Source organism: Filicampus tigris, chromosome 22, assembly GCF_054856515.1.
Source record: "Filicampus tigris isolate MCC_2025a chromosome 22, RoL_Ftig_1.0, whole genome shotgun sequence".
In the NCBI taxonomy this organism is placed as follows: domain Eukaryota; kingdom Metazoa; phylum Chordata; class Actinopteri; order Syngnathiformes; family Syngnathidae; genus Filicampus; species Filicampus tigris.
In genome coordinates, this window is record NC_141238.1 from 4,702,511 (window position 1) to 4,729,144 (window position 26,634).

A 26,634-nucleotide genomic window follows, 5' to 3' on the forward strand; every position below is an offset into this window, starting at 1 on the left:
AAGGTTTTGTTTTGTTTTTTTGGGGCGTGCATTTATCATGACTTATAGACTATATTAATTAATCTACATTTTTAAAAATATTTTTAACGCTTTCGTGCATTAATTATGATTTAATGCTGCAGTCGGACGCTTCTCAACCGGAGTGCAACATCAAACTGTGTCACTGTGTTGGGGGATGTGAGCTGTGTAATGCCAAAAACTGATATAGAACATAATTAATGTCATTCTTTTTTACTTTTTGATGCAGACCACCAGTGCAATTCACTGTTGACTTTATTTATTGTGTTAATTTGTTTTATTATTTTACACCATGGGCAAAATATGAATACAACGTAAAAGCAGTACAAAAACCATAATGGACACTTTAATGTACAAAACGTGGCTTTGTTCATAAACGTGCAATATGGACACACAAAGCACACTTAGGAATAATGTAAAAAAAAAAAAAAAAGATATAGTCATGTTTTCTGCATGACAGTTGCAAATAAATACACATATGACCAAGTGTAATAGGTAGTCAGTCAGGCAATTTGTTGTAAACACATGCTTGTTTTACAAAAGCTAAACAGTAGTGTACAAAAATACCATATGATGTCAGATTTACACTATTAATGTACAGGAGGTGACCATACATTATGAATATGTTGTTTTTGACTTACTTAAATGAAACGATATTGTCCATATGTTGACGTGATGCGATTCAATTTTGTCCAATAATCAGCGATAGCCGAAGGTCACCAAGCTATTTGAAAGCAAGAGCGGCTTCATCGGTATTGAATAATACAAAAGCTAACAGAGCCTTGATTCAAACCCCCAACCTTTGAAATAGTTCCTTCCTATGCTTATTTGGAGAGACAAAATGGTGGAAGCGAATGTAAGTAAAGGAGCGGTATCCATGGCAACACCCGCCAATTTTCACCAATCGACCAGGGGAGGGACCAGTTCTTCGGGTTGTCAGGAACGAAAAAAAAATAACAAAAACGAGACTTAGTTGTGCTATGTATAAAAATAAATCCACTTGTGGCACCATCGGGGTCACAATCGGGAGATAAATGAGGCGATGGAAGGACAAACGACGAAGAGGAAGGCAGAGAGAGATGCGGCGGACGCTCCTCCACAGTCATTTGCATTCTCCTATCGGGCAAATGGTCTCAAAATGAAAAACACAAAATAAGCCCTTTTTTGTTGTTGTTGTTGTTGTTGTTTTTTTTTTTTTACCTGAGGGTGGTACGCGTGGCACGACTCGGGACGTCTGCGGATCTTCTGAGAACGCATCCGCTCGCACTTCACTGAGGAGTTATGTTCAGTAGAGGTCAAGGAGGCACATATATGCACAACAGGCAACACAAAAGTTGTTTTTATTTATTTCTTTTTTTTTTTATAAGGAACATACATAGATAGCCCTCTATGGTTTACAATAACCCGATTAGATAGAATGAGAAGAATTAAACAGATTAATTCAATGCAGAGAATCAGAGTCACAAAAAGGATATATTTGACTTCTTTGGGCTCCATGGTGATGGGCGAATATTGTTTGGAGCAGTCGCAGTCGGCCTGGACGACCAACATCAGCAAGTTGCTCTGCGGGATCTGTTGCACCACAAACATCCTGGAATCCACACATTTCGACGATATCATTGTTATTGTCGTGCCACAGTTGTACACAAGAGGGCGTCACCACACTCCATAGCAAACAACTTTTCCCATTCGCTCATTTGTTTTGACTCAGGAACTCCTCCCCTGCTCTATTTACTTTTTTTTTTTAAATACTTTCCTCACCCGTACCACTCACCATGTGCTTTGTATAATCTCATGCACCCTCATCTAATCCAGTTCCTGCCCACTTATTTCCATCCTTGCGGTTATATAAAGACAGGCAGAAGCATAGAAAATGGATTTCTGCGGACATTTTTTTTTTTTTAATATGACTGGACGTGGGTTTAGCAGAAAGCTGCAATGCGGGATTATATCCATGCGCACTTACTTCTGGCAGCGTCCACATTTAATGATGCTGTTGGTCTCTTTGACCGACGGCTCGTAGACAAAGCCGGGGTACTCGGTGTCGCACGGCTGTAGGATGTCCCCCTTTTTCTTGTGCACGGAAGCTTGAGGAGAAAAGAAAGGTCAAGCTCGCCATCCTAAGGCAGCGTTCTGATTCACAGCCTCGGTCACGCTGATCTACATTTACAATGTCATCGTTTCTAGCTTTGCGCCTTTTGTGGACTGAATATGAAGCAACGGGACCGACCCCCCCCCCCTCCTCGTGTGAACTCACCATCTGCAAAGTGCTCCGTGTGCCAGAATCCACAGACATTAAACTCAAGGAGAAACCTTGTGAAGTGGAGAAAAGAGGATAGTGGACAGAGGGGGGGAATCAATTAGCCACTCCATCATGACACTCTCTTTGGCAGATTTTCAGTTTTCCCCAAAAAATGGGCCCTGACCCAAAGTCCTGTCAGGGGAAAGCGCTCAATTGGCCGTAGCATCGTGCAAATTGAATACAAATAAATGACAAACAAAAGAAAATCACTTTATTAGATTACAGGTTTGGGAATGTGCCAGCTAAAGACCTGTGTTTCTTGTTGCTAGTAGCAACACTTACAGTAGGAAGTTGGAAAGGAACCACTTGAGGGCGGATGCCAAAGCGAAGAACGACTAGAAGGGAAAACAAAAAGATGAGAAATCCAATCAATCTGATTGGCAATTTCGATATCTGTGCTCTAGTGGATAAATCATATTTGCATACACTGAGAAGTGGCCGGGCGCCGCTGGTGGAGTGTACGTTCATCTTACACATAGCCTGGTAGTCAAACAGAGACACCCTGAGGAAATACAAAATGACTATTTCAAATCGACTTTGGCCCTAGCACACAAGAGTGTACAAAAAAAATCAAAAATCAAACAGCCATAACTATTTATTTTTTCGACATATAACATGTATTAAAATTAGGGCTGTCAAAATTAAAGGATTAACTATAGAGATTAATTTAAAGTTGATAACGCACAAAAAAAATTAACTCAGTTAACTCAGTTTTATTTACTACTACTGCTTTTATTTATTACAAAATTGGAGAAATCCAAAATAATTTGCACATTTTGCACAGCCAAATTCAAATACCATATTAGTTGGACGTCTTTGATGTATCGTTCAACTGTTGTATTTTAACAGAAAAGAATCGTATTCAAGGATCAAAGAAAGCTATTAGAACGGTCTTTGAATCGAAATATACTTTTTTTTTTTTTTTTTTTACTCAAGTAAATATTGGTTCCAAGCTTCGTTAAAAAATGTTTGTGGAAAAATGCGATTAATCGCGATCAATTATAGAAAATTTTGCGATTAATTAGTTTAAAAATCTTGACAGCACTAATACAAATATGACTATTACAGACATATAGTCGGCGGGCCACCATCTTGGAATACTAGCGCTCGGCGCTAAATTGATGTACCCGAAATGGACGACGTTACCTTCTGAACATGCCCATTCGGATCAGCGTCGTCATGACCGAGCCGTCAACCTCGCCGAAGAACCTCCCGGCCTGTCAGCAAAGATAGAAGAAAAAAAACAAAAAGGCGGGGAGGGAGCCGTTGAAGCGGGATCGTGCGGTTTTTACAACGCCGGCGCCGTCAGCGCGATATTGCCCGGCTGCGCGTGAACTGACGTCAGCGCGCTGTTTGGAAATGAGGACAAAGCCATTATTGTCAATCACGTAGCACTCCATATCCTGCGACGAGAGAGACAGAGACGAGACAGAAAAGGCAATTACCGCCGCCGTAATGAGCTGCCATCACGGTGAAATTATACACAGCAGACAAATAAGCTCTTTCAACTTGGACCGTGATGCGCATTGGCGGGAGGTTGCACTCACAAAGCTGTCACAGCGAAGCGGGCAAATTCCCTCCGCGTCAGAGCACTGCGGGGGCAAATGAAGAACAACCACAATTATGCCATTCTTAATATTCAATAAAATAATAAAAAAAAATTTTTTTTAAAAAACACAAATAATTTCATAATTCACAAAAAATGTCAAAGTACATCTTTTTTTCATGAATCTCATTGGGTGGGCAGTCTGTCAATCTGGGTGGGCCTGCGCACCACCCATGGCTCCGCCCCTGGCGAGGAGGTGTCGATTTGGGCGCGACTTCACTGGCCCTCTTTTGATGTTATTGAATTCATTTGTCGCAGCCTGGGTGTGTGTGTGCGTGCGTGTAATCCGGTTAAGTGGAGTGTGTGAGGAGGATTTGACAGAGCTCAGCAGGTGCGGAAGATGTTAAAATTAGGTTGGACAGCTCAAGTAGAGTGATAAAATCACTTACATCAGTGTCGTTTGGCTGCAAAGACACAAACAGAGAAGGGAAATAAACATCACTTGGCTAATAACGACAGTGGAAGTGAGGCAGATCGGAAAAGCATCGTAAAAAAACAAAAAAAAAACACTCGCTGGGTAGCTGTGGATTTTGAGCCACGTTGGGTTACTTTTACCCAAGCTTGGGTTCATTATTTTTAATTCAGCCGATTGGGTCAAAGGTTGAATTTGGACTTGGATCAAAATCTTGACTCAACATGCAGGGTCAAATCCTCAACCCAAGGCACTGGGTATAAGTAACCCACACTCTAAAAACAGTTGGGTTAAAAATAACACCATTTGGGGTGAAAAATGGACTGATCCACAAATTGGGTCACTTTGACCCACCTTGTTGCGTTGTTTTGTACAAAACAGCCAAAATTTGGGGGTTGTTTTGTCCCAAACTGCCCATTTTTGGGGTTTTCTGCAAAACAACCCAGAAAGTTGGGTCAAATTGACCCAATTTGTGGATCAGTCCATTTTTGACCCAAAATTGTGTTATTTTTAACCCAACTGTTTTCTAACTTTTATTTAACCAGGTTGGACCTGTTTTCAGAGTCTAGCTTGGCTTTTGTTTTGACTGATCGGAAATCTGAAGAAATATAAACATGACTAATAAGTGGACCCTTTCCTACTCCAAAACTGGCCAATACATTAGGTACACCCTGAACTAATCTAATATGAGAGCTACTCGATTAAAACGATTGTATTATCATGTTGGCAAAGGCTGGATGCCACTGGATTGGGCTGGTGTACCTAATAAAGTGTCCTTTTGAAGACTGTCACCTCCCTTTGCTTCCTGCTGCATTTTCATTCTTTAACCCCCCGAGGGTGCTGAAAACTTAAAGTCGACCGCAGGGAGGAAGCCCACGAGAAACACACGCACACACAACCGGATCATGCTGTGCGTGGGTGCGTGCACATAGGCAAACCCCGATGGAAAAAAAAAACGAGGCACGACATCCACATTATATAAGATGCAGGGGGATCTTTACTTCTTTTGTAATCTGGAGTTTATTTGCGAGTGCGCCATGAGACGCGGCGGTAAATTATTCATGCGCAAAAACAGAAAGGCGTCCGAAAAGCACAGTAAAAAGCTCCTCGCTGACGAGTATGGACACTTTCGCGCAGATGGCCGTGCATATGTCGCCCGTTCGCGCCACTTATGGACGCATGTACAATCGCCCCCACAAGGAAGTGGGAGTGTCTCACACACACACACACACACACTTGGCTGGTGCTTTCGCCATCCATCATTTAACGGGCCACAGGCCTTAGTGCTCTTTTAATCGCTTTGCAACTGTTTTTTTTTTTTTTTTGTTTTTGTTTTTTTTAAATACGAACCTGTGATGCAATGGCCCAAAATCTGGATTCCATCACCTCCAGGGTCATCTGGACACCAATTGCTGCAAAGCAAGAGAAGAACAAAATTTTTGTCACATATACTATTAAAAAAATAGCAATCACTAGGGATGTAACGATTCGCTCAAGCGCCGATTCGATTCTGTTTTCAGTTTGAAAAAACGTTTCAAGACATCACTTTCTAGATGAATTCAAGCAACTCGATTTTTCGATTAATCGAATCGATTAACTGAAAGGATTAATCGAGGCGAATCGATTTTACCTCAATTTTCAGTTAATTGTTACATCCCTAGTAGTCGCTGTACTAGGATGCAACAAATGAAGCAGTTTGTGCATCATGATTACACGGTCGAAATTAAGATGCACTAGTTGTTTTGTTTTTTTACACAGGATAAAGAATATATGCAAGTGAGTATTGTTGTATGCCTTGGTCAGCATGTGTTGCTAAAGTTTGTGTTCAAGTATACAGTTTTATTAAAGGTTTAGTACTACTGCAACACAGATGTTAGTTTCGTTAGCCTGCCTATGGTGTTTTGAATTGTGTGTTAGCATTAAGCTAGTGGATTTCGGTAATGTGGTGTTTGGTCAAATACGCAACATGCAATTCTCTTTTTTCACGTTTAGTTTTGCGGCAAACTTCAACTATAGGGAGTGACAATAAACAGCCTGAAGTGTCTTCTTTTTTTTTTTTTTTTTTTTTCAAGAATCGTTCACTGACTGCAAAACTGCGGCTTGTTGCGGACATTCGCACAAAAATTGCCCTTTTAGCAACGGTAACGCTGCGCCGCTATTCTTAGACAGACGCTGTGACCTACAGCACTTTATCAGAAGCCGCTGTGTGTTTTGGTGAATGCCAGGCGGCGTGTTCACTGCTTAGGAGTGCTTTTTTTTTTGGGTCCGTCGTAATCTCGGTCGGCATGCCAGTGCATAAAAAAAAAAAGAAGAAAAAAAACTAATTGCATAAGTTCTCTGAGCAGCACATGCACACATACTGTATACACCCACGCGCGCGCACACAGCAGCAGTGCGAGGGAGGATGACACTTCATATTAGCATCAAAGACTCAGCACTTTTCTCCTCTTGCTCCCAGCATGCTTTGCACAAGTACTCTGGGGGAAGCCTCTGCTATTCTCATACGATGACCAAAAAATAAATAAATTAAAAAAATAAATCACCACTTCAAGTGTGTTTTACTCGTCACTATGGAAGCCATTAGGAATTCCGCAATGGTAATCTCATCCGATCCACGTTTCAAATTCCCTCCGCTCGTGCGGTAATAGAAGCGTTCCTTCCCAAATTGCGCAACGCCGCGCGATGTAAACAAGGACGCGCGTGCTCCCGAGCTGATTTGTAATCAGCGCGGGCTGCCGATCAAGGCGCGGCTTGCTTTCGACAGGAAATGAACTATAGCGAAGGGGAATAAATAAGGAATGATGGAGTTAATTGCTCATTACTGCGATGAGATGCAAGGTGAAGGAGACGGAAGGATGTCGGGAGGAGTCAAATGGCTTCATCGGAGGAACAGTAGGACTATTTTTGCGACTCCATGTAGTTTTCCACAGTAAATGAAAATTTCAAAATGACAGCAATGTTCAACTTTCACAAATCTTTGTTTTGATTTCCACACTTTTAAATTGATTTATTATCGGCCAGCAAAAAAGGCCTTATGCCGATATTCGTCAAAAAGCAAAATATCGGTTGCCGATAATCGGTCTATCTCTAATAAAAACCCATTTTATTTTATTTTTTTGTACAAAGTTGGGGTTTTTTATTTATTTTTTTTAAGTCGGGTAAATCTGCCCAAAGTAGTGGGTTGTTAATTTAATTTTTTTTTTTTTTTTTTTACCCAAATTGGGTTATTTTTGACCCAGCAGTTTAGTTAGCTGTTGATTTTCACCCAAACTGGATTACATTTACCCAAGGTTGGATGAATTATTTCGACCCAGCATATTGTTTTCAAGATTAGATTTGGGCTAGGATGAAAATGTTGAAGGAAAAAAAAAAAAAAACACACAAAGAGAGGTCCGCGGCAGAGTGCAATGAAAAGAGAAGATTAATTGATATAATGGAGTCGGACGACACAGGTGGATAAATTGATTTTTAATAATGTTATGAGCTGGAAAGCCCTTTTCATTTCAATCCGAGCGTGGCTGTTCATAATAAGGCGAGAACAGTGTGGCTTCATTTATATTTCACACCAATAAAGAGCGACCAGATAGTCTTGCTTAATAACGTACTCGATAACACCCTTGTGTTTCGCAGACTTAAGTTAAAAGGAGCAAAATAAAAATAGCACGGGATATATACGCAGCTCAGGGCTCAATTTCTTTTCTTTTTCATCTTTTTGACAGAGAAAGTAAAAATAACTGACGCCGTTGCTTATAACTGGGCATGCGCCACTGCTCGGAATGAATCCATCACATTCAAACTCGTGCCCTTTAATTAACCCTGGATGAAGTTCAGATTTTCTAGTAGGCTTTTCCCGACATTTTGATCCCGATGACTTTTTGTGCCAACGCCGACTGCTGAAATGACACATGTGAGTGAAATTCGAATGACGAAATATAGATTCATACATTTATGCACGCGCGCGAGGATTCCTCATCAACGAAAAGCTGCGACCGAGACGTGTGCCCAAAAATAGTCGCGTCGTTCGAGCGCGGCCTCAGCCGACTTGCCGTCAGCGTTCGATAAACTGATGTTGCCAGGCAACCCGCGCCGACCACTGGAAGCAGTTGTGGCAAAGTCTGGCTGCGTCAAATAGAGCTTTCGAATAATTCTTTTCCACGAGAAGGCAAAATGTTACAAATCCCCCTCGGGATGATGCGCTGTTTTGATTCCGTTGCCCCCTCGTTGACCCCCCTTTCTCCACCTCCTGCCCTCTACTTTGTCACGGGCGCTCAAGGCCGCCGTGCCGCTAAAGGAAAAAAAAATCCCTCCCTGCCGTGCTGCGAACGTGCACATTCTTCAATCTCCTTCAATCAACCGCGCTCAAATTAATGAAAGTCTCCGAGCGGCCGAGTGAAAGAGGGATTTTGTGCTTTTGAAATACTTCATAATCCCGTGAACTCTTGTCATCCCGCAGTGACAGCTCGGCAGAGGGGGAATCATGTGTAATCTTGTTGTAGCACTGCAATGCATCACACTGAGAGATGGTTGGATTTTTTATTTTTTTTTCCCATGATCGAGTAGAAGATATGGTGACGAAAAATGCAGAAAAGGCAAGACGGAGATAAACCGGGTCCAAGACGCGAATTGAGAATCGATCGAGTTCAACCGAAACCTGAGACGTCCGTATTGACCCGTGGCCCATATAAGTGTCTCATCAGTGTGAGGTCGGACCTCAAAGCGGATGGAGAGGACGGCGGATCGACCCCACCCACCGCCGCCGCCTGCCTGCGATGAGCATATACAATCCATGTGTGTGCCAAGATGGATAGCGGCACGAAAACAAGGTTATACTGCAGCCAAACCTGGTGTTAATATCAAGACGGGTAACAATTTATCTTGGCTGACACTGGTCCAATAGCTCTGCGCATTTGGGGCGACTGCGGGGATACTCCAAACACAGGAAATTCAAAGCCTTTCCAAAATACCGTCCATTTTGCCACTTGTAGTCCCAATATTTTTGTCCATATAAGTGACGGTAATGTCTGTGCCGTACATGCAAATCGTCCCTGGCACCTGCTGTGTATGCCTCATCGTTGCCAGGCAAATAAAAGCAGCCAAGAAATGTGGACGCGTCCCACTTCTTCCCCCGGAAGGCCAAATTAATCAAGCTCACCTCGTGTTACCATCCGGTGTTAAAAATCTTTCCCCCGATGTCTTAATCAGGCAACAGAGTATCGGGCGAGACGCCGGAGGCGGTCAGTCAAGCTCGGCAGATGATGTTTATCAACTTCTCCTGGCGTTTTTATTTATTTTATTTTTTTAACCTTGTGTGCTGTGCTTTGTCCCTCAGGCAATGAACAAATAAATGGTGTACTAGATTGACAAAAGTATAAGGACGTTGTTACTAGTGATCGTCTTTTTTCAGACCCGAATAAGAACTTATACTTGATAGTGTCATTACGTCTTCACGTTATGTTGAAAATGTGTTTTTATCATAATTATAATCAAGACTGGCATTGACCCCTTTCATTGGATAAGGTCATTAAGACGGCGGGCTATAAATAGCGGGCGGCTGGAGGTGCCGTATAGACGTGGCCGGCGCCCGTGACACCTGCGGCGATTGGGTGCCGCAGTCACAGCGGCGTGACAAAGTAAAGCAGTCTCAATTGTCCTTGGCCCGGATGCCGAGTGGATAATAGAAAGCTGGTCAAATCCGATCCAATTTCGGAAGGATGGATCCCGGGCGGAGGCGGCCGCAAAACGGAGGCCACACGATGGAATACAACACATCTTGATTCCTCACGCCAGCCAATCCTTCCAAACCACCTTTGGAAGACTGTGTCCGTTTTAGCCGCGGCTAAAATAGACGGAGGTTTTCCAGGATTCCACGCACGGCCAATGACACCGGCGCCAGCACCCACACTTGATGTTGCGTTTGTTTGTTGAAGTGTGCGCTGGCCCGATGGCCGACGCGGTGTTTTCATGAGGCGTTGGAAGCTGCAGAGGCGGATGGTCGCAAAATAGAAAGCAGGCTAAAATTGTATAATCTTAATGTATAAGTGCGAAATCGCCTCCTTATATGTTACCCGGTAAAATACGGTGATTTCTAGATTGTTTGCTCGGTCTGTTTTTGCATCTATCTTATATTAGCACAACCAACTATGCACATTAGCGTGCATTAAAATATCATTACTATAACAAAATCTCCCAAACAAATGTAGGAAAATGTGTTGCGGTCGATGAATCAAAATTGAACTTTATTTCGGGCTGTTTTTCTTGAGCTGGAACTGGGGTATTTGATACGATGGAGGGAATTATGAACACTTTGAAGTAGCAGTCACGGCAAGCACAAAATATTCAGGTTTCTGTTGGATGCAAAAAAAAAAAAAAAAAAAAAAGAAATGGCAGGATTTTCCAATTGATTTGTGCAGGTTATAGGAAACAGTATGGTGAAAACGTTTTGACATTTTCAAAAAAATTTCAAAAAAACCCGGTATTTGAACAGGGGTGTGTAGACTTACCCTGGCATTTGAAAAAAAATTAAAAAAAAATATAAATAAATTCCTGGGATTGAATAGCTGCACTGTGAAAACACTAAAAAATCTGTCATTGACAGTGAATGAGTGAATTATTTTATTTCTTATTTTTACAACCCTTCTCAAAAAAATCTGTTGCAGGTCACATTATGAAGGGAGAAGTTTTGAAATGGTAATCTTGATACATTTTTTTGTACCAAAAAAAAAAAAAAAAAAAAAAAGTGACAGAAGTTGGACTTAATGGGCTAGTCACAAGTGTGCCGTCACACAGTCAAGTGATATGAAATTATTGACTTTTCCCCGCTTGAAGGCGTCACGCCATTACTCCAACCCTTTAAAGATTTTTCACGGCGCTCGTTCCGGGAAGGACGCGCGTGTTACCGCGGCGCCTTAATATCGCTCGCCTTGGAGCTGCCAGCCGGTGATGAACTGCTCAAGGTCGCGACGGCTGCGGCGGCACGCGCGCGCGTTTGCCGGCCAAATCATCCGAAGGGAGACAAAACAAACAAGCGGCGCCGTGGAAGCGACGGCTTCTTTACCTTTGGTGTGATTTCAAGCCCCGCAGAGAGCGCCAAATGATTCTCATGCTCATTAGAGGAACAATAAATGCGCCGAGTGTGAACAAGGGAGGAAGCAGCCAAGCGATCGTATGCTGCGTGAGCTTCCGCTTTACAGCCATGACTTGCTACCGTGTTTGCCTGCATAATTCCATGAGGTCCAAGACAAAAAAAATCTGCTTCTAAAAAGATTACCAGTACAGCACTCAGTAGAGCATTTTAAAAAAGCCTCTAGAAATTTGACCAATTATAAAAAAAAAATTGAAAAAAATATTTTTATTTTTTGGGGTACTGGTATTTCCTTGAAAAACTATAACCGTGTAAGACCAAACAAAATGTATAAAATTAGTTATTATATAATTTAAAAAAAAGGTGCAAATGTATAAATTCAAGTATGATTTCCTTGTGCTACAAATGTAAATTATTATATAATGCAAATTTTGTAATGGTGGAGGGTAATAATTGTAATTGTAATTGAATGTTGATCAATTGCACAGCCCTATATCAAAGTGTTTGGCATGTTAAATCAACCACAACAGAGAAAAAATATGCAGATTATTTAAATGTAGTAGACATACATACACGCAAGGCATGATGCACACACACACACACACACACGGACGAACACACACTACTAAATACTACTACTAAATTGCGAGCAAAAGCTTCTTTTCTGCATTTTTGGGTCAAAAATAGGTGATTTGGATCAAACCAAACATTTTCTACTGCTGATGACTAAAAAAGGCAGAAAGAAACTTTTTTTTTTATGTGATTTAATGTTTCTTTGGGTAGTTCCTGTGTTTGCATGGTCATAACAATTAATGACCGAGAGTGTCTGGTGAATAAATAAACAGTGCATAACACCACTATAACAAAACTTATCTTGCTCATTACGTGCCGCTAAACAACCCAAATTTTAGGGACTCCCTTCGCTATGATGCAGTGCAAATTATTTGTACAATATCAATAATTAATATCGCCCAGACAACAATAAAACTTTGGGATTGGATCTTGGATTTCTCCGGACACCAAAATGAGCACATTGTTATTATGCAAAGAGGAAAATACCAAAACAAAAGGTGGCCCGGATGTGCATGGCGCACACACACGCACACACGACACAAGCCAGTATTACAACAGCTGCCACAGGGCAATAGAAGGGAAATAATGGGCGACGTGAGTGGGGGGGGGGGGGGGGTGGATGGAAGGAGGAGAAAAGCCCATGTGGCCGTGAGGGAAATTCTCATCTTCACTTGAATCAGCTGATGAGACCCCTCCCTCACCCACTCCTCCGTTCTTCCTTTATGTTTATACCCTCTTTCCCCCACGTCCAAGCATTCCGACTCCCTCGTCCTCTCTTGTGTCACCGCGGGAGAGCTGAGGGGCAGACAGAGGCGGCGTGTACACTTGCTATATTTGACAACACACACACACACACACACACACTCCTGACACACGCACGACTGCACAGGCATACGGAGACGAAGCAAAGGGGAGGCGGAGGGAGGGAAAAACAGCTCTCAAGCGTGGCGCGCACGCACGCACACACCGGGATGTGTGCCGAGTGCAAGAATCACAAACATAGCGGCGCACGGGAGGGCGAGCGTGACGCCAGCACCTTCTCGTTCCGTCTGTGACACACGCGCGCGCGCGCGCGCCGCCGCGTCCCTCTTTCGAGCTCACACACACCTCAGATGCTCAGCAGCCAGGGAGGAGGACGCCACCGGACGTGCCATTCAAATAAGGACTGGATGTAAAGGCGAGGATTAAACGTCTCCATCCTCGCTTTTCCTCCGCTATCTAAGCTTCCTGTTTCCCCTTCACCCCCCTCGCCCCCCCTCCCCCCGCTCCTCCGAGAGCTTTTGATACCAGCAGGGGAAGAAGGATTATTCTTGTTTTTGTTCTCAGGATTTTCAACGTATGGATCTATGTTTCTTATAGCTTCTTCCATTTTGGATTCTTGAAAAAAAAAAAAAAAAAAAAAAATAGGGATGATTTTGAGTGGGATGTGTGAACGGAGAGAGCGGTGAAGCTGCTGAAATATTTAGTCAAAAGGTGAGTCGCTGCATATTTATAAACGTTGTCTTTAAAAGCGGGGACATATGTGCTGCTAAAAAGGGTTGTCGAAAATGAAAAAGTTTTTTTTCCAAATGAAATGGGATATGCCACTCGAAACAAGTTCATGGATAGCCACGTAAAAATCATCGAAGAATGCTCAGTTGTTTATTCTTGTGGCTGCGGTGGTGGCACCGTATCACGCTCGGAGCAATTCTGTATTATGAGACGGACAACAATCTAATACCGCTGAAGTTAAACGTGATGACTTTTTATTGATTTTGGACCGCCCTCCCTCACAACAGCTTCATACCAACACATGCAGCCCGATTCGATCCGCGCCTAACAGCTACTGGCTAAGTGTCCAAATGTCATGTGAGTAGCTAGCGTGTACTAGCAATAAAATCTTGGACTTGATTGACATCTGGCCAAAGGCGAGGACGTTATCGATTTGTCACCGCGAAATAAATACTGCGCGTGTGAAATTGAGAAATTCAACACTAAAAAAAAGCTCCGCCCAAAAAGTTGTTTTAACACGTCTGGACTTTGCTATGGTGTTACGCAATTACATACTTTTGACCTCTATCCATCAGGGTTGGGTTTAGTTTCACCTTCACTTTATGTCACCGTCAATGTGTGCGCGTGTGTGTGTGTGTGTGTGTGTGTGAGACATGATCCCAATGCTATACATGTATGTGTACGTTTGGCTGTTATGTGTTTGGACACGTGTGCATATTTTGGTTCGGCGCGCTTGTCAACACGCACATTAGCATGTGCCAAGCTTATCGTCATTTATTTAGACGCCTGTGCATGTATGTGTGTGTGTGTGTGTTTCTCCGGGGTAGAAAAAGGCATTAAAAATTGATTTAGCCACGCTCGGCTGCACGGCACTGCTTGTTGTTTGGAGCAAGCTGCATTGTTGCACGGGGGGGGGGAAAAAAAAGTTGGAACGAGGGCTGGGCGACGTGGAATAAAATTCATATGACGGTATAAGTTGTACCCCTACACGTAGTGTATAACTGTTGCATTAAACGTTCGTAACGATTTCAAGTAACTTGTAATCTATCATGCTACTTTAGCTAATATAGTAGTCTGATTCATTTGTAATAAGCCCCGATTCGAATCGATTTTCAGTTCCCGATTTTCGATTCGATTTTTAAAAAAATTGCTACCGTGCTTGTCTCTGTGCACTAGTGTGGCTCTGCAGTCATCCACAAAAGCAATACGCAATCATGTTTGGCGCAAAAGCATCATTTGATCTCCACATTCAAAATGTGCTATGCATCTGGAATGAAAAAAAAACTTTCAAGACATCCTTTTCTAGGTGAAGTTAATCAGTTCGATTTTTCGATTTTATATCGATTTCCGATCAATCGTTACACCCCAAAAGAAAGCTACTTTTAAAATAAAGTAATCAGTAAAGTAATTAAGTTACCTTTTCAAGATAAGTGTATTGTACCACCTAAGCGCTACTTTGGGTATTTTGCTAGTCTACGTTTTACATTAGCTTAGCGGTTTGCATAGCTTCTCCATCTTCTCACTTCTCTCAAAAAAAATACTCGTCAGAGGTGTATCTTATTGGCGAGGGTAATTGACCCGGAGGAACGTCCCCTTTCCACGTTAGCCAGCTAACTTGACGCCTAGCATTGTCCTGAAAGCGTTTCAAGTCGGAATCAATAGCGTCCACTGCATATAGTGTTCACCTCTCGAAATATTTCATCATGTCCTGGTGACCAGGTGGAAGACAATTTCCCGCCAAATGGGGCGGAAACTGCACCGGCAATTAGGACCGATTAGTCACGCCACGTAGGCCATTTGTGAAAAGATGAAATACTTTTGGAAATCAATTAGGCAAATGAGGGCAAAGATGCGCTCGCGTAAGTGATGTTTACCGCTTCTTTCAAGCCAAACACTCTGACGCTGGGTTTTTTTTTCATAAGAAGGGCACATGAAGGCAATGAATGAAGCTATAATTCCAAGTGTGGACAGGAAGTGGCATGAACAGCATGTGCAGAGTAGTAGCGAGGAAAGAGGAGAGGACATAAGACCAGACGGGGGTCGGGAATGAGGCGTCATTTGATTCCCCTCCACCCCCGCCTCGACGCCGACCGCTTTGACTGGCAGGTATTGACGTGTGTGGGAGCGACATGGGGCGCAGGTCAAATTGGTAAAAAAAGCTTTCCGAGAATAGCCGCCGTGTCGCTTTGCTTAACATGATGCCAAAAGGTTTATTTCGTTAAAGGGATCTTGATTACTTTAGCGCACTTCATTTTGGAGTCAGCCAGCACAAACATCTCTCTAGTCTTCACTGGATTTATTTTTAGAAGAGATTCATTTTTTTAAATTGTTTTATGCTGTGTGTTTGATTTTGATCTGACTAGACAGCGATTTTGTTCCAACTGTGGTTGCTTTATGAATTAAGTAAAGTTGAGTAAAGGGCAGGGAACCTCTCTGCATTTACCAGGATAATTATGCGCTGTTTTGACAGAAAAGTGGTGATGTGGCACCACAATAATAAACAAACGTCACTTGCTGAAAGCGTCACAAATGTACCGACAAAACGATGATTCATTGTATAAACATGCGGGCTATCGTGTTTTCTATTAACTCATTCGCTTACAGACATTTTCAGACTCTCTTTAACCCTCAGGTTTGGAAAAACAATTGAAAAAAATATAAATAAATTCCTGGGATCGAATGGCTGGAAATGTGAAAAGACGTGTAAATCTGTCAATGGCAGTGAATGAGTTAATGAAAACATGTAGGGCGGCAAAAAAAATAAAAAATAAAAAAAGTGGCTGAGCTAGCTCGTTTGTTTCCTCACTTGTGAATTTTTAAATGCCGTGTGTGTGTGTGTGTGTGCTTGCGATTCCAAAAGAACAAGTCAGATTTCCCAGAGGATGAAGAGGAGGAGGCCGGCTAATGTGACTTTTTAATCACATTCCGTTGAATATCCTCACGGCTCCACAATAAGAGTCGACGACTTGGCTGTAAAGCAGGGGAAAGGTAAAAAAAAAAAAAAAAAGATAAAGAAGTAGTGTGATGTGTTAGAGAGCACACTACTAAACGATTTGAGCTTGTGATTTAAATTTAAATTAGTGTAAGCAAGTTTTAACTCATCATAATGGGTCATTTTTTACCCTTTGTTGGATTTAAACCGTCACCCAATGTGCTGGGTCGAATCCTCAACCCAATGCTAGGTATAAATAACCCAACATTGGCAAACCACTTCCTTGCTTCTTTTTGATTGGCCGTTGAGCTAATTTGCATCGCTGTCAACTACTTCTGGATCCGCCTCCCCGGTTAAAATCGGCGTACATCTGATTATTTGGCCGGGCTACTTAAAATGCAAATTCCCGTAATCGCTCGACACGCATCCTCACGCAGACCTCGGTTCGTGCCACTGAGCGAGAGAGAGAGAGAGAGAAGGGCGAGAAAGGGGGCGGAAAAAAAAACACACGTCTAATTATTGCACTACAGCCTAATCTGATGAGTGCCGTTATTTCACACGCGGCTAATTGGCTTCGGATGACACTCGAGCGAAAGTTGGGCGCCTCATGGCGTCACGCCAACGTTTATCTATCACTTGCATCTATTTTTTTGTTGTTGTTTTTTTTTTTTTACAAATGTCATTTATGCGCTTCTTTTGCCATCTCTAATCACTTTTTTGCTCCAGATTCTTCATCTATTTCATCGATTCGTTGTCATTCACATATTGAGGCAGACAAACATGGTGGGAACTGAAACCCGGGGATACTTTAGTTTCATCCAAATATAACTTCCTCAGATGAAGCCAGGACAAGGAGTACAAACACCTCCTGGGAAGGCTTCCGCAAAGTACGGATGCAGCTCGTCAATATTTTTAGACTTGATCATTTTACCGATTATCCCATCGCCTAAAAGGATAAAAATGTTGCATTATTAAACAAAATATCCACGTGAGTCGTAGGAATTATTGTGGTCCACTTGTTCTCAGCTGTATTATCCGTGAGTTGGATCGTGTATGGCTTTAACAGGCGGGGCCTGGCCTGGTGAGTGACGTGGGTGTCAGCCAATGAATGTAGAGTTGGCCGATGTCAATTCAGATTAGTGGCTGGCTAACCTTTAGCAAGTCCGTGCATCGATTCTGGCTCGCAAGTAGAAATGTTTCGTCCATGTTTATATCGTTACCGATTGTTCAATAAAACGATTGAAAATTGCCATTAATGTGTGTTTTTCTTTCTCCGGGCGCTTTCTGCGGTCGCCGCCCTTGTGGAGGCTGCAGGCATGGCTGCTTGACGCCTCCCGCCGCCGCCGCTGAGGAAGTCGCGCGTCATGCCCCCCCACAGCCACTCCCAAGGGGGCGTCGGGCTGCCCCCGTCCGGACCCGGTGAGTGGAAGGAACTCACTGTTCTCACTCCGATTGATCCTATTTATTATACTCCCAACGATACATGTGGAACAGTCTGTTTTTGACAGCTCTTAATGTTAGCATGCTCGGCATACTTGCGCATACACAAAGCAGGGAGAAAATGGCCGAAAGGTTGTTTCTCATTTTAGTACCTTTCCCCCCTCTATTTCAGCATCTAATATGACAAAACATACATTTCTACCGAGCCGGTTCCCACGAGAATTTAGGGACTACATGCAAGGCGCTGTAATTAGTAGAAAACACTTTTGTAGGAGTGCCTCTACCAGGCAATTACATCGCTGGCAGGATTGTAACGCTGAGATTATTGCCTTGCCAAAAAGTCACTCTCGCTCAATTCAAGATCCTTTATTGGCGCGTGTGGATTCGATCTCGTCTTCTTTGACTCGTCGCAAAAATCCCTCAAATGAGCTCTGCCAGGGATTCACTGAGTGCTCCTGTTATCAAGGATGGTGGTTTTTTTTAATCAATTTCCTGGTTGGACATTAAAGAATTTGGCAGCAGGAGATGATTAGGATAATGATTTTATGTAGGCTAAGTCAAAAATCTATTTAAAAAATGACATTAGCAGAACGAGAAAGAGATATTAAAGTTCATGCAGGGAAGGATAACCATCAACAAGCCAGCTAGCGTCTGAGGCTAGCTGAGGAAGCTCCAAAACAGCTTTTATGCAGCTAACAAGCTAGCTAGCATCTGAAGCTTTATTATATTAGCACTATGTAGTGGTTCATTATTATTATTATAACTATTATTATTATCTTTAGTATTATTTTTGCCATATATGATGAATTGAGATATAAATTAAGAAAAAATGGAGAAGGGGCGGGATTTAATAAGTCGAGACCTCTTCCCACTCCCTTTTGAGCATGGATGAATTTTGTTTCGATTGTTGTTGTTGTTATTTGTTATTTTTTTCACATTTTATTTTCATTGTTATTGTAATTATTGGTTGTTTTTCCTCTCTTCATGTTCAAATAAATCATTCATTCATTCATTCAAGCAATCTGAGAACGCTCCAAGACAGCTATAATCCAGCTAAAAAAGCTAGCTAGCATCTTAAGCTAGCTGAGGGAGCTCCGTGCCAGTTGTTACCCAGCGAACAAGCTTACGAGCAACTGATGCTAACAGGTTAGCCAAAATCAGGCTAAAAACTAGGACTGGAAAAAATAAATATATAAGATCACCAATTTGGTGTAACTATTCTCAGAAAAGACCATTGTTATGATCCAGCATACCTAAGAATTGGTCACTGAGTGCTACGCAGGACCGTTCATCCAAACTAAAAAATCGAGAAGTATGTAACGCAACGTGGCGCCTATTTGGAAGTCAGGAACAGGCGGAATAATTCATTTTAAAAAATCCGGATTTTCATTGGATTTCAGAGCAATGCTAATCCAGTCCCCTCTCACACTAGTGTCAGCAAGCGCAACCTAACCCTCTACACCTTGTTCAGGCTTATCCGTGTTGTTCGCGCATGTGTGTGTGCGTGTGTGTGGCCGCGACACGTGTGCGTGAGTAAGCGATTATTCCGGAGGTCTGGCAAGTGACGATGCGGGTTAAACGGTGGGGCTTTTGACGCGAGCCGCAAACTTGTCTCGCGGCGCCTTTCCCGCTTGTCTTAAGTATCAGTCGACGGCACCGCGGTTGCCACGGCGACGCGGCGTTACCTTGTCAGAGTTGAAATAATGTTGGCGGAGCAGCTTGGGGCCTGAATAGTATTTTATATGCATGCGTGTGCCGCATCATGTTTTATACCTTTCAAGCTAAGCCCCCAGTGTGAAAAAAAAAAAAAATAGTACTCAAACAAACACACTGGCTGGCTGTTGTCCATACGCTGAATAAATGATGCTTCGGTTTGCAGACGGGATCAGCCTTTGACAAATTACACTGGGAAAGTATCTTGAGAATGAAGCGGTACAACAATGCGCTGTGAAAATATTTTCCCCCATGTCATCACGTTTCACCAGTGAACAATCGTTGACGAAAACGTCCGCCGCTCTGCATTCCTTCGACGAAACGAGCTGGCGGAAGCTCAGCCGTAAATTGCCGCCTGTTAGAGCGCCGACAAGGCTTCGTTTGAGCACCTGTCTGACTTTTCACCGCAGCTAAATCTCGGCTCCTTGATTTATATTCCATAGGGTCACCTAACATCATGATTTAAGTACACCCTGGTGATGTAATCATTCCAAATGCACTTACAATTGGATTCGAAAAAAAAACACTTCACGCCGACTAGTCAAACAATTGTTTAAGCTACTCTAATGGACACACTGTATGTTGCTAGGGGCAAAGTGGTTTCAGGAGTCCAATCAAAAGCGCGTTTGACAAGTCGTGGGACATTTATGATGACAGACAGCCCGCTAGTAAATTAAAGACTTCAGATAAGCGTGAGGACAGCTGGTAGAGCTCGTAATCAGATAGCGGCGAGTGTGTGTCGCTCGCCATCGGAAAACAGCTCTGCCTCCGGGTAACGTGCGACCGGGTGACATCAGACGACTCCGGTGTCACCCAGGGCCCCCCCCCCCATCCCCTGCGGGATATTACATGTCAGACAGCTGCGTTGTCAAGGTGAACCAGACAAACATTCCTGTGTTTACAACACAATTAGATTAGATTAGCTACCTTTGAATGTTAAATCTGGCGCCTTGCAAGATATATTTGACAATTCCAGTTTACGCGAATTGCACCATCGTATATCGCGGTATCTATGTCGCACCAAGTCACGGCGACTGAAAGGCGCGCGATATTTGGGCCGGCGGTTTGCCGCGGATGTCGATAAGTTCCTCCCGGTCCCACTGTGACTGCCGTAGCAAAATTTGGGACGATTCAAGTGTCTAACTGGCGATGGTATCATTTTTGCCTATCCCCGTCCCTCCGCGTTGTCTCAGGACAATCGCGTTTGGTCCACGGTGGCCTGAAATGAGGATGCCAGGAACACAGGCTGAAGGAAAGGCCCTTTCAAAGCAAAGCCGAGGATTTGTAGCGGCTAAAATAAGCCAAAACAACCACCACCACCTCTTCTTCCTCCTCCATGAGAACAGCTCAAACCTCTCATAAATGTTGAAAGTTAGGGAGGGAGAGTGGGAGGGAGCAACACGAAGAGACGAGGCGACGGAGGGAGGAACGAACGGTCGGATAGAAAGATGGCGTCGAAAAATACCCTCGCAGAGACACGATTTGCGCGTGATTTGACGTTACATCGCAAGGAAAACGTTACATCCCAAACAGAAAGATCCCCAGCTCGGTTCCGCCGCCTCCCCGTTGCATAATGGCGCTCCTATACCTCTGAGCTCAACTGTCAGCTTAAATCTCCTGCAACGGCGCTAACCTGCGACAGCAAATTCAAAGCCAGTGCACGGCAGAAATCCTTCGAAGATTCCCACCGAAGGATTTCAGCAAAACCTCTAATCTCTCCTGTCGTCCATTTGTGAAGCCGAGTGAGTTCCTTTTTGGGGGGATTTTATTCGCATCCCGCATGGTTACAGTTCATGGTCAGGTTGTGTCTGTCAGCCAAAAAGCTCGTCTGAGGAAGAGCCGTTATCTCCAGACTCTTGTCTATCACGCATGACGATATTCAGTGTGCATTGAAAGGGGAATGCCGAGCGAGAGAGTGAGAACATCAAGAAAGCAGATGAGGGTGGCAGATGGAAAAAAGCTTTGGGTAATTAGAAGAGCAAGATCGTAAAAGACCACAGTCTATCAGAGTTCACATATTACTGATTTTCTAAAGCAATCTGGTAAGGAAAATAAGTTCACCAATCAGGGTTTTGCCATTTTGGACTCCGCTGATGTACATTTGCCGCTGAAGAACTTGACCTGAAGCCCATCAAGCATCTTCAGGATGAACTAAAACAGAGATAGTCAGCCAGCCTTTTTCCAGGTCCAATATCCACGAAGCCGCAAACCACCTCCTTATTAGGCCAACACTTTACATCAAAGAACAAATGGCTGGCGCAGTGAGAAATGAATGCTAACTCGATGCATATGATGCAACTGATGAATTCTGCCATCGGGCAGTTAAAAAGTGCAACGTCTGAGTCTGGAGTGGCTTTCCTGATATCACACGGGAGAGAAGGACGAGGCAGTTTGCAATGGAAGTGCAGAATGCACACATGAAGGCACAAATGATCTGACAAATACAAGCTAAGGCAAAGAAATATTTGGAGTCAAAGGAAAATTTTAACTATTCTTTGTTTTTCTGCCTCGCCGATGCAGTCTTCCTCTGCCTGCTGGTGGCGCTGCTCCAGCCGGCTTGTCCCTGCCCTCCCCCCTGTCTCTGCTCCTCGGACGGCCTACTGGTGGACTGCGGGGGCCGCGGCCTCTCGTCACCGCCTCCCCTGCACCTCCTGCCCACGGGGAGTCGCTCCCTCCTGCTGGCCAACAACAAGCTGGCCTCGCTGGGAGCGTCGGCCTTTGCTAACCTCTCCTCTCTGGAGGTCGGTGCAGTGCACGCGGTTGTTGCTGCGTACTTTTTCTTACAACATAATTACGGTTGTGCAAATGCAGCAAAAAACGCTGAAAACTCGCACTCTCGGGCCACAGAGTCAAGTGAAGTTGACATTTGAATATTTGCAAGGCCACCCTTTATTTGCATATGCACACAGCCAAGTTGGCGTTGCTCGTTTTTCTTGTCAACGCTTAGAGTCAAGCAATGTTCCGAATAGAATCAGCATTTTTCAACTTAGTCGGTGCGATCTAATAAAATGCGACAATTATTCAGGATGAGTGAGCCATTACTCGTCGCCATCCAAACATTGATTTGGAAATATTTCTGCAAGGTAATCTGACGCTGTGTCGCACTGCCGCTTCTTACTACCAGGAACTCCTGCTACCAGGAACTCAAAAGTTCTTGGGCCTTTTGGTCTGAAAGGGGTCTATTGTGTGTTACAGGAGCTGGACCTCTCAAACAACTACCTTGACAATTTGCCAGCTGGATTATTCCGAGACATGAGCAATCTGACCAAACTGAGCCTGCACAACAACTCTCTGACAGGAATGGATAGAGATCTCTTTCAGGTAAGCACCACATACCGCATAAACTAGACCAAATTTTGGGGTGACTGGCTCCCGTCCAGACGTTACGGCAATGACTTGACTTTGCTCTTATCAACCGTTGGCTTTTGCCATCCCCGGAAGTGACAATCATTGATCGGAGACTGGACTGCCACAGTAAATCTGCTGGTTCTGCTGATTTTACAGGGCTTGGGGGGTCTCCAGAGTCTCGATCTTTCACTCAACGGCCTGGCATCTGTACCTTTGGGGCTCTTGGATGAGGTACAGGGTCTCAGGTAAACAAACCTCTCCGCAAAGACACAGTTGTCAGTTCCTGTTTATCGATTCCAAAACGCTCCCATGTAGGTGGCTGTCCTTGGCTGGTAACCGGCTTCGCGGCTTGGAGAGGGCAGCGTTTGAACCCCTCACCCACCTCCAACACCTGGAACTGGGACACAACCCCTGGGAATGTGATTGCAACCTGCGGGAGTTCAAACACTGGATGGAGTGGCTATTGTACCGAGGTGAGCGTCTGATTTACGCCACGGCGGCTCCCGGCAGGGTGCTTGCGATTGGCGGCGATGAGGCGCAAGAAAATCAGCCCCCCCCCCCCCCCCCCCGTGCGGGTGCACATTTCATTCCCACCTACCGCGGACTGTGTGTCATCCACGTCGGTGCATGGCCTAAACGCAGCTGCTCCTTCCTCGTGTGTGAAAATCTGCATTCACCTCAGTGCCCCAGGCCTCGGTTGCCCCGCTAATGAAGCGACGTCTTCCTCCCTGCTCCATTATCCTCGCTCCTCCAATCCGCTCTGCTCTGACCATCTCCTCTCGCAGCGTTTGACAAAGAGGCATCACGGGATCGAGCGTGAACGCTCGGCAGTTATATGCGCTATGAAGACAGAGCGCCGCGGATAAACTGCAATCTGTTTCCGACAACTTCAACGCACCCTGCTGGGTTGTTTGCAGACAGAATCGCCTCTTTGAGAATGTTCGGTCACAGAGCTGACTCAAGTCACCGGCCTTCCGGATTAGATTAAATCATGTTTGCCCATACCCTAGACTTTCATCTTGACCTAGGAATGAGTCACCCAGAGTGTTCTCTTCCAAGTATAAGAGATATAAGCTGCTAAAGCAAGGAACGCCATCTTGTAAATTATACAGTAGAAGGTCTCAGTTGAATCTCCAAGTTAGGGTTGAAGGCGCAGGCAAACTGTGAGTGTGGAGTGATGCATGACTCATTCCGGTGTCGCGACATCACCCCCCTTTGCTCCTCACTTGCTGTCTTGTCCTCTTACTCTCAATTAACGGGCTTCACAGGCACGAGTCGTTTTCCTGAAAGACCCTCCCCTGGTCCTCCTGTCGTTTTCTCTCCTCCAGGCGGAAAGGTGGATGCGGTGGAGTGCACGCTACCCAAAGACCTGCGGGGGCGAGACATCCGCGGCGTTCCCGTGGAAATGTTCAACTACTGCCTCCAGCTCGAAGACGAGAATGGAGGAGGAGGAGGAGGAGCTGACGGATCCCGAGGAGCTCCTCCCTGCGGCAAGGGCGCTCTTAACCCCAGCGGGGCGCCGCCAATTTCCGGCGGTGATGACTCCTCTTCAAACGCAGGAGGAGGCGGCGGAGAGGCCCCGGCAGATTGCGTGCGTGCCCGCTACAAGCCCGTGAGCGTGCGCCGGGCCATCGGCACGGTGGTGATCGCCGGCGTGGTGTGCGGTATCGTCTGCATCATGATGGTGGCGGCGGCCGCGTACGGCTGCATCTACGCCTCGCTGATGGCCAAATACCAGAGAGAGCTGAAGAAGAGGCAGCCGCTCATGGGCGACGGCGAGGCGGACGCGGACGATCGGGAGGAGAAACAGATCTCCTCGGTGGCGTAGGGGAGCCATGGACGAAGCGGGTTTGTTTGGCAAAAGGGCTCAAAGAGGAGAACGGGTTTGAAAAAGAAAGCGATGATCACCACCTTCGACTCGCCAAACGTCACCAAACCGTCTCCTTATACTTCTTTCAAAGCCTTCCTCCCTGCATTGGTTGTTTGTCTCCCGTCATCTCGCCTACTAACCACCTACCGATGCTGTTGGCTGAGGGAACAGGAAGGTTTCATCTCATTTGCAGCATATCGACTCATCTAAGAGTGGCTCGTGGAATTTTCAGGGACTCTTGAGTGTGCTCTTTATCGGACCAATGTCCACATACAAAACTGGAAAACCTTACCCCCTGGCCCAGAGGAAGACTTTTGTGGCAGGGTAATCTAGTTAGCCAACTTGTCCTCCGTTGTCTCAGAACAAAACACCAGGACCAGATTTCAGTTTCTCTCTGGTCCGTCTCAGGTGTCCATATCGTTTCATGAGAGGGTCTAGCTGATCAGCTCGAAAAGCACACATTTGAGGTATCGGTCGTTTATCCCGGGGGACAAACTTCAAATGTTCTTGATATTTCTCGGACCACGCGTGTCAGATGAGGTCTGCCGACAAGCTCCATCGAAGGACTTCAGAACTTTCCAGCACTTTATCGCCCTAATCGGTTACCCGCCATGGTTCCCCTCTCCTTCCCTTCTTTATGAAACGGATCTTTCCCGGAGGGATTAGAGCTAACAAGGGATTAAAACTGAAAGATGCTGCTATTTTCCGCCACTCTCTCCCAACCCTTTATCTCTCCATCCATCTTTCCACCCAGTTGCTATAAATGGAAAGTCCTCCTGAAAGATTTCCACCTCATTTCTTTCCTCACATCTGTCGCTAATATGCGATGAAGGTTGCGTCAGCGTGATTTGAAAATTCCACTGCCAAAAGAGAATTTGATTTGCATTCCGGCTGAGTAAAAATAAACTTTCATTGCGTATTGCTCTTTTGAAAACACTGCCCTCCTAAGTGTAAATTGGCTTTAAATAAACCGTTAATAACCGTGCGTTATGATGCAGATACATTATTATTCTATTAGCCTAGCCGCTATGGTGTCTCAGCCCATACGGCGACTCTCCCAAAACTGTGATGAATTCACAATGTTTGTATTTTGTTGTGTTTATAACGCTTGTATGGTTCGTTTGGAGTGTCACTGTAATCTTTGTTCGTGTTCATTTAATCGTGTTGAGTCAAGTTTCTACAAAAAGGCCGAGTTTGGCCTACATGTAAAATAGTGTAAAAGTCATATTGGACGACCTTGATCAAAACGACGTAAAAGTAAGGCGAAACTCTTTGGGTCAAAGTTGAAACGTACACTTCCCCAGCCTGCGGGTCTCGTGCTGTCGGTAGCTAAGTATCTTAGCTAGCTGAATCCTGTTCCTGTAACCTCTGCGTGTACAGAATAATAAAATATAGTTTGCTACTTACAACATAAATGACTGAGGGCCTCAAGACTATACTGGCCAGCATTCGGTGGCGTGTTGTGTGTTATGACGATGATTGTGTTTTAGGCAATGACGATAACGAAGCATTTCCTGGTACATATGCATTGACAGAAATAAAAACATATCACACTCTATCACAAGGCTCGTCTAGACTACCACTGTCTCCATTTCCGGTGTGTTTGAGCACACGCGATTTCCAGCAGAGGGTCAAATAATCTAATCGGCTATAATGGAGTCAACACACACACACACGTGCACACGCAGGGTCAAAACAGGGAATGAATCGGTGGCGATGGCGGCTCCTCTGTGCGCGGACTAATCCTTATCTTGTTCTTTACGCCTCAATCCATTCCAACGCTTTTTTTCCCCCCCCCACCCCTTTCTCATCAACTCTGTCCTTCTCATCTCCTCTCGCGCTTATCTT

General features: G+C 44.5%; 2 protein-coding genes across 4 annotated transcripts in view; one reads left to right on the forward strand and one right to left on the reverse strand.

The window, feature by feature from the left end:
* Positions 1 to 260: 260 nt before the first annotated feature.
* The window catches only part of cacna2d4a (calcium channel, voltage-dependent, alpha 2/delta subunit 4a), a 38,217-nt gene continuing 11,843 nt past the window's right edge, over positions 261 to 26,634 (reverse strand). For 2 of the 3 annotated variants that reach the window (XM_086021770.1, XM_086021768.1), the window contains 12 exons: positions 5,689 to 5,750; positions 4,316 to 4,330; positions 3,868 to 3,912; positions 3,661 to 3,723; positions 3,467 to 3,537; positions 2,747 to 2,822; positions 2,603 to 2,655; positions 2,276 to 2,331; positions 1,985 to 2,105; positions 1,489 to 1,609; positions 1,219 to 1,296; positions 261 to 1,134 (listed from right to left, as the gene is read on the reverse strand). In XM_086021770.1, the coding sequence (XP_085877896.1) occupies positions 1,036 to 1,134; positions 1,219 to 1,296; positions 1,489 to 1,609; positions 1,985 to 2,105; positions 2,276 to 2,331; positions 2,603 to 2,655; positions 2,747 to 2,822; positions 3,467 to 3,537; positions 3,661 to 3,723; positions 3,868 to 3,912; positions 4,316 to 4,330; positions 5,689 to 5,750 (860 nt within the window). In that variant the 3' untranslated portion in view covers positions 261 to 1,035. The remainder of the gene's footprint in view (positions 1,135 to 1,218; positions 1,297 to 1,488; positions 1,610 to 1,984; positions 2,106 to 2,275; positions 2,332 to 2,602; positions 2,656 to 2,746; positions 2,823 to 3,466; positions 3,538 to 3,660; positions 3,724 to 3,867; positions 3,913 to 4,315; positions 4,331 to 5,688; positions 5,751 to 26,634) is intronic. The other variant, XM_086021769.1, reaches the window with a different exon arrangement.
* Positions 12,804 to 26,344, forward strand: lrtm2a (leucine rich repeat transmembrane protein 2a). Its single transcript, XM_086021771.1, has 7 exons — positions 12,804 to 13,464; positions 17,692 to 17,834; positions 22,089 to 22,309; positions 22,764 to 22,889; positions 23,073 to 23,161; positions 23,232 to 23,389; positions 24,245 to 26,344. The coding sequence occupies exons 2-7, from the start codon at positions 17,780 to 17,782 to the stop codon at positions 24,742 to 24,744; spliced, it is 1,149 nt and encodes a 382-aa protein (XP_085877897.1). The 5' UTR covers positions 12,804 to 13,464; positions 17,692 to 17,779; the 3' UTR covers positions 24,745 to 26,344.

What these genes read in the sequence shown, in the direction of transcription:
- lrtm2a (XM_086021771.1), top strand. Translation starts at nt 17,780, where the DNA reads ATGCCCCCCCACAGCCACTCCCAAGGGGGCGTCGGGCTGCCCCCGTCC. An exon ending in CTAACCTCTCCTCTCTGGAG is followed by an intron (nt 22,310 to 22,763) that starts GTCGGTGCAGTG and finishes TGTGTGTTACAG; the next exon opens with GAGCTGGACCTCTCAAACAA. An exon ending in GATGAGGTACAGGGTCTCAG is followed by an intron (nt 23,162 to 23,231) that starts GTAAACAAACCT and finishes GCTCCCATGTAG; the next exon opens with GTGGCTGTCCTTGGCTGGTA.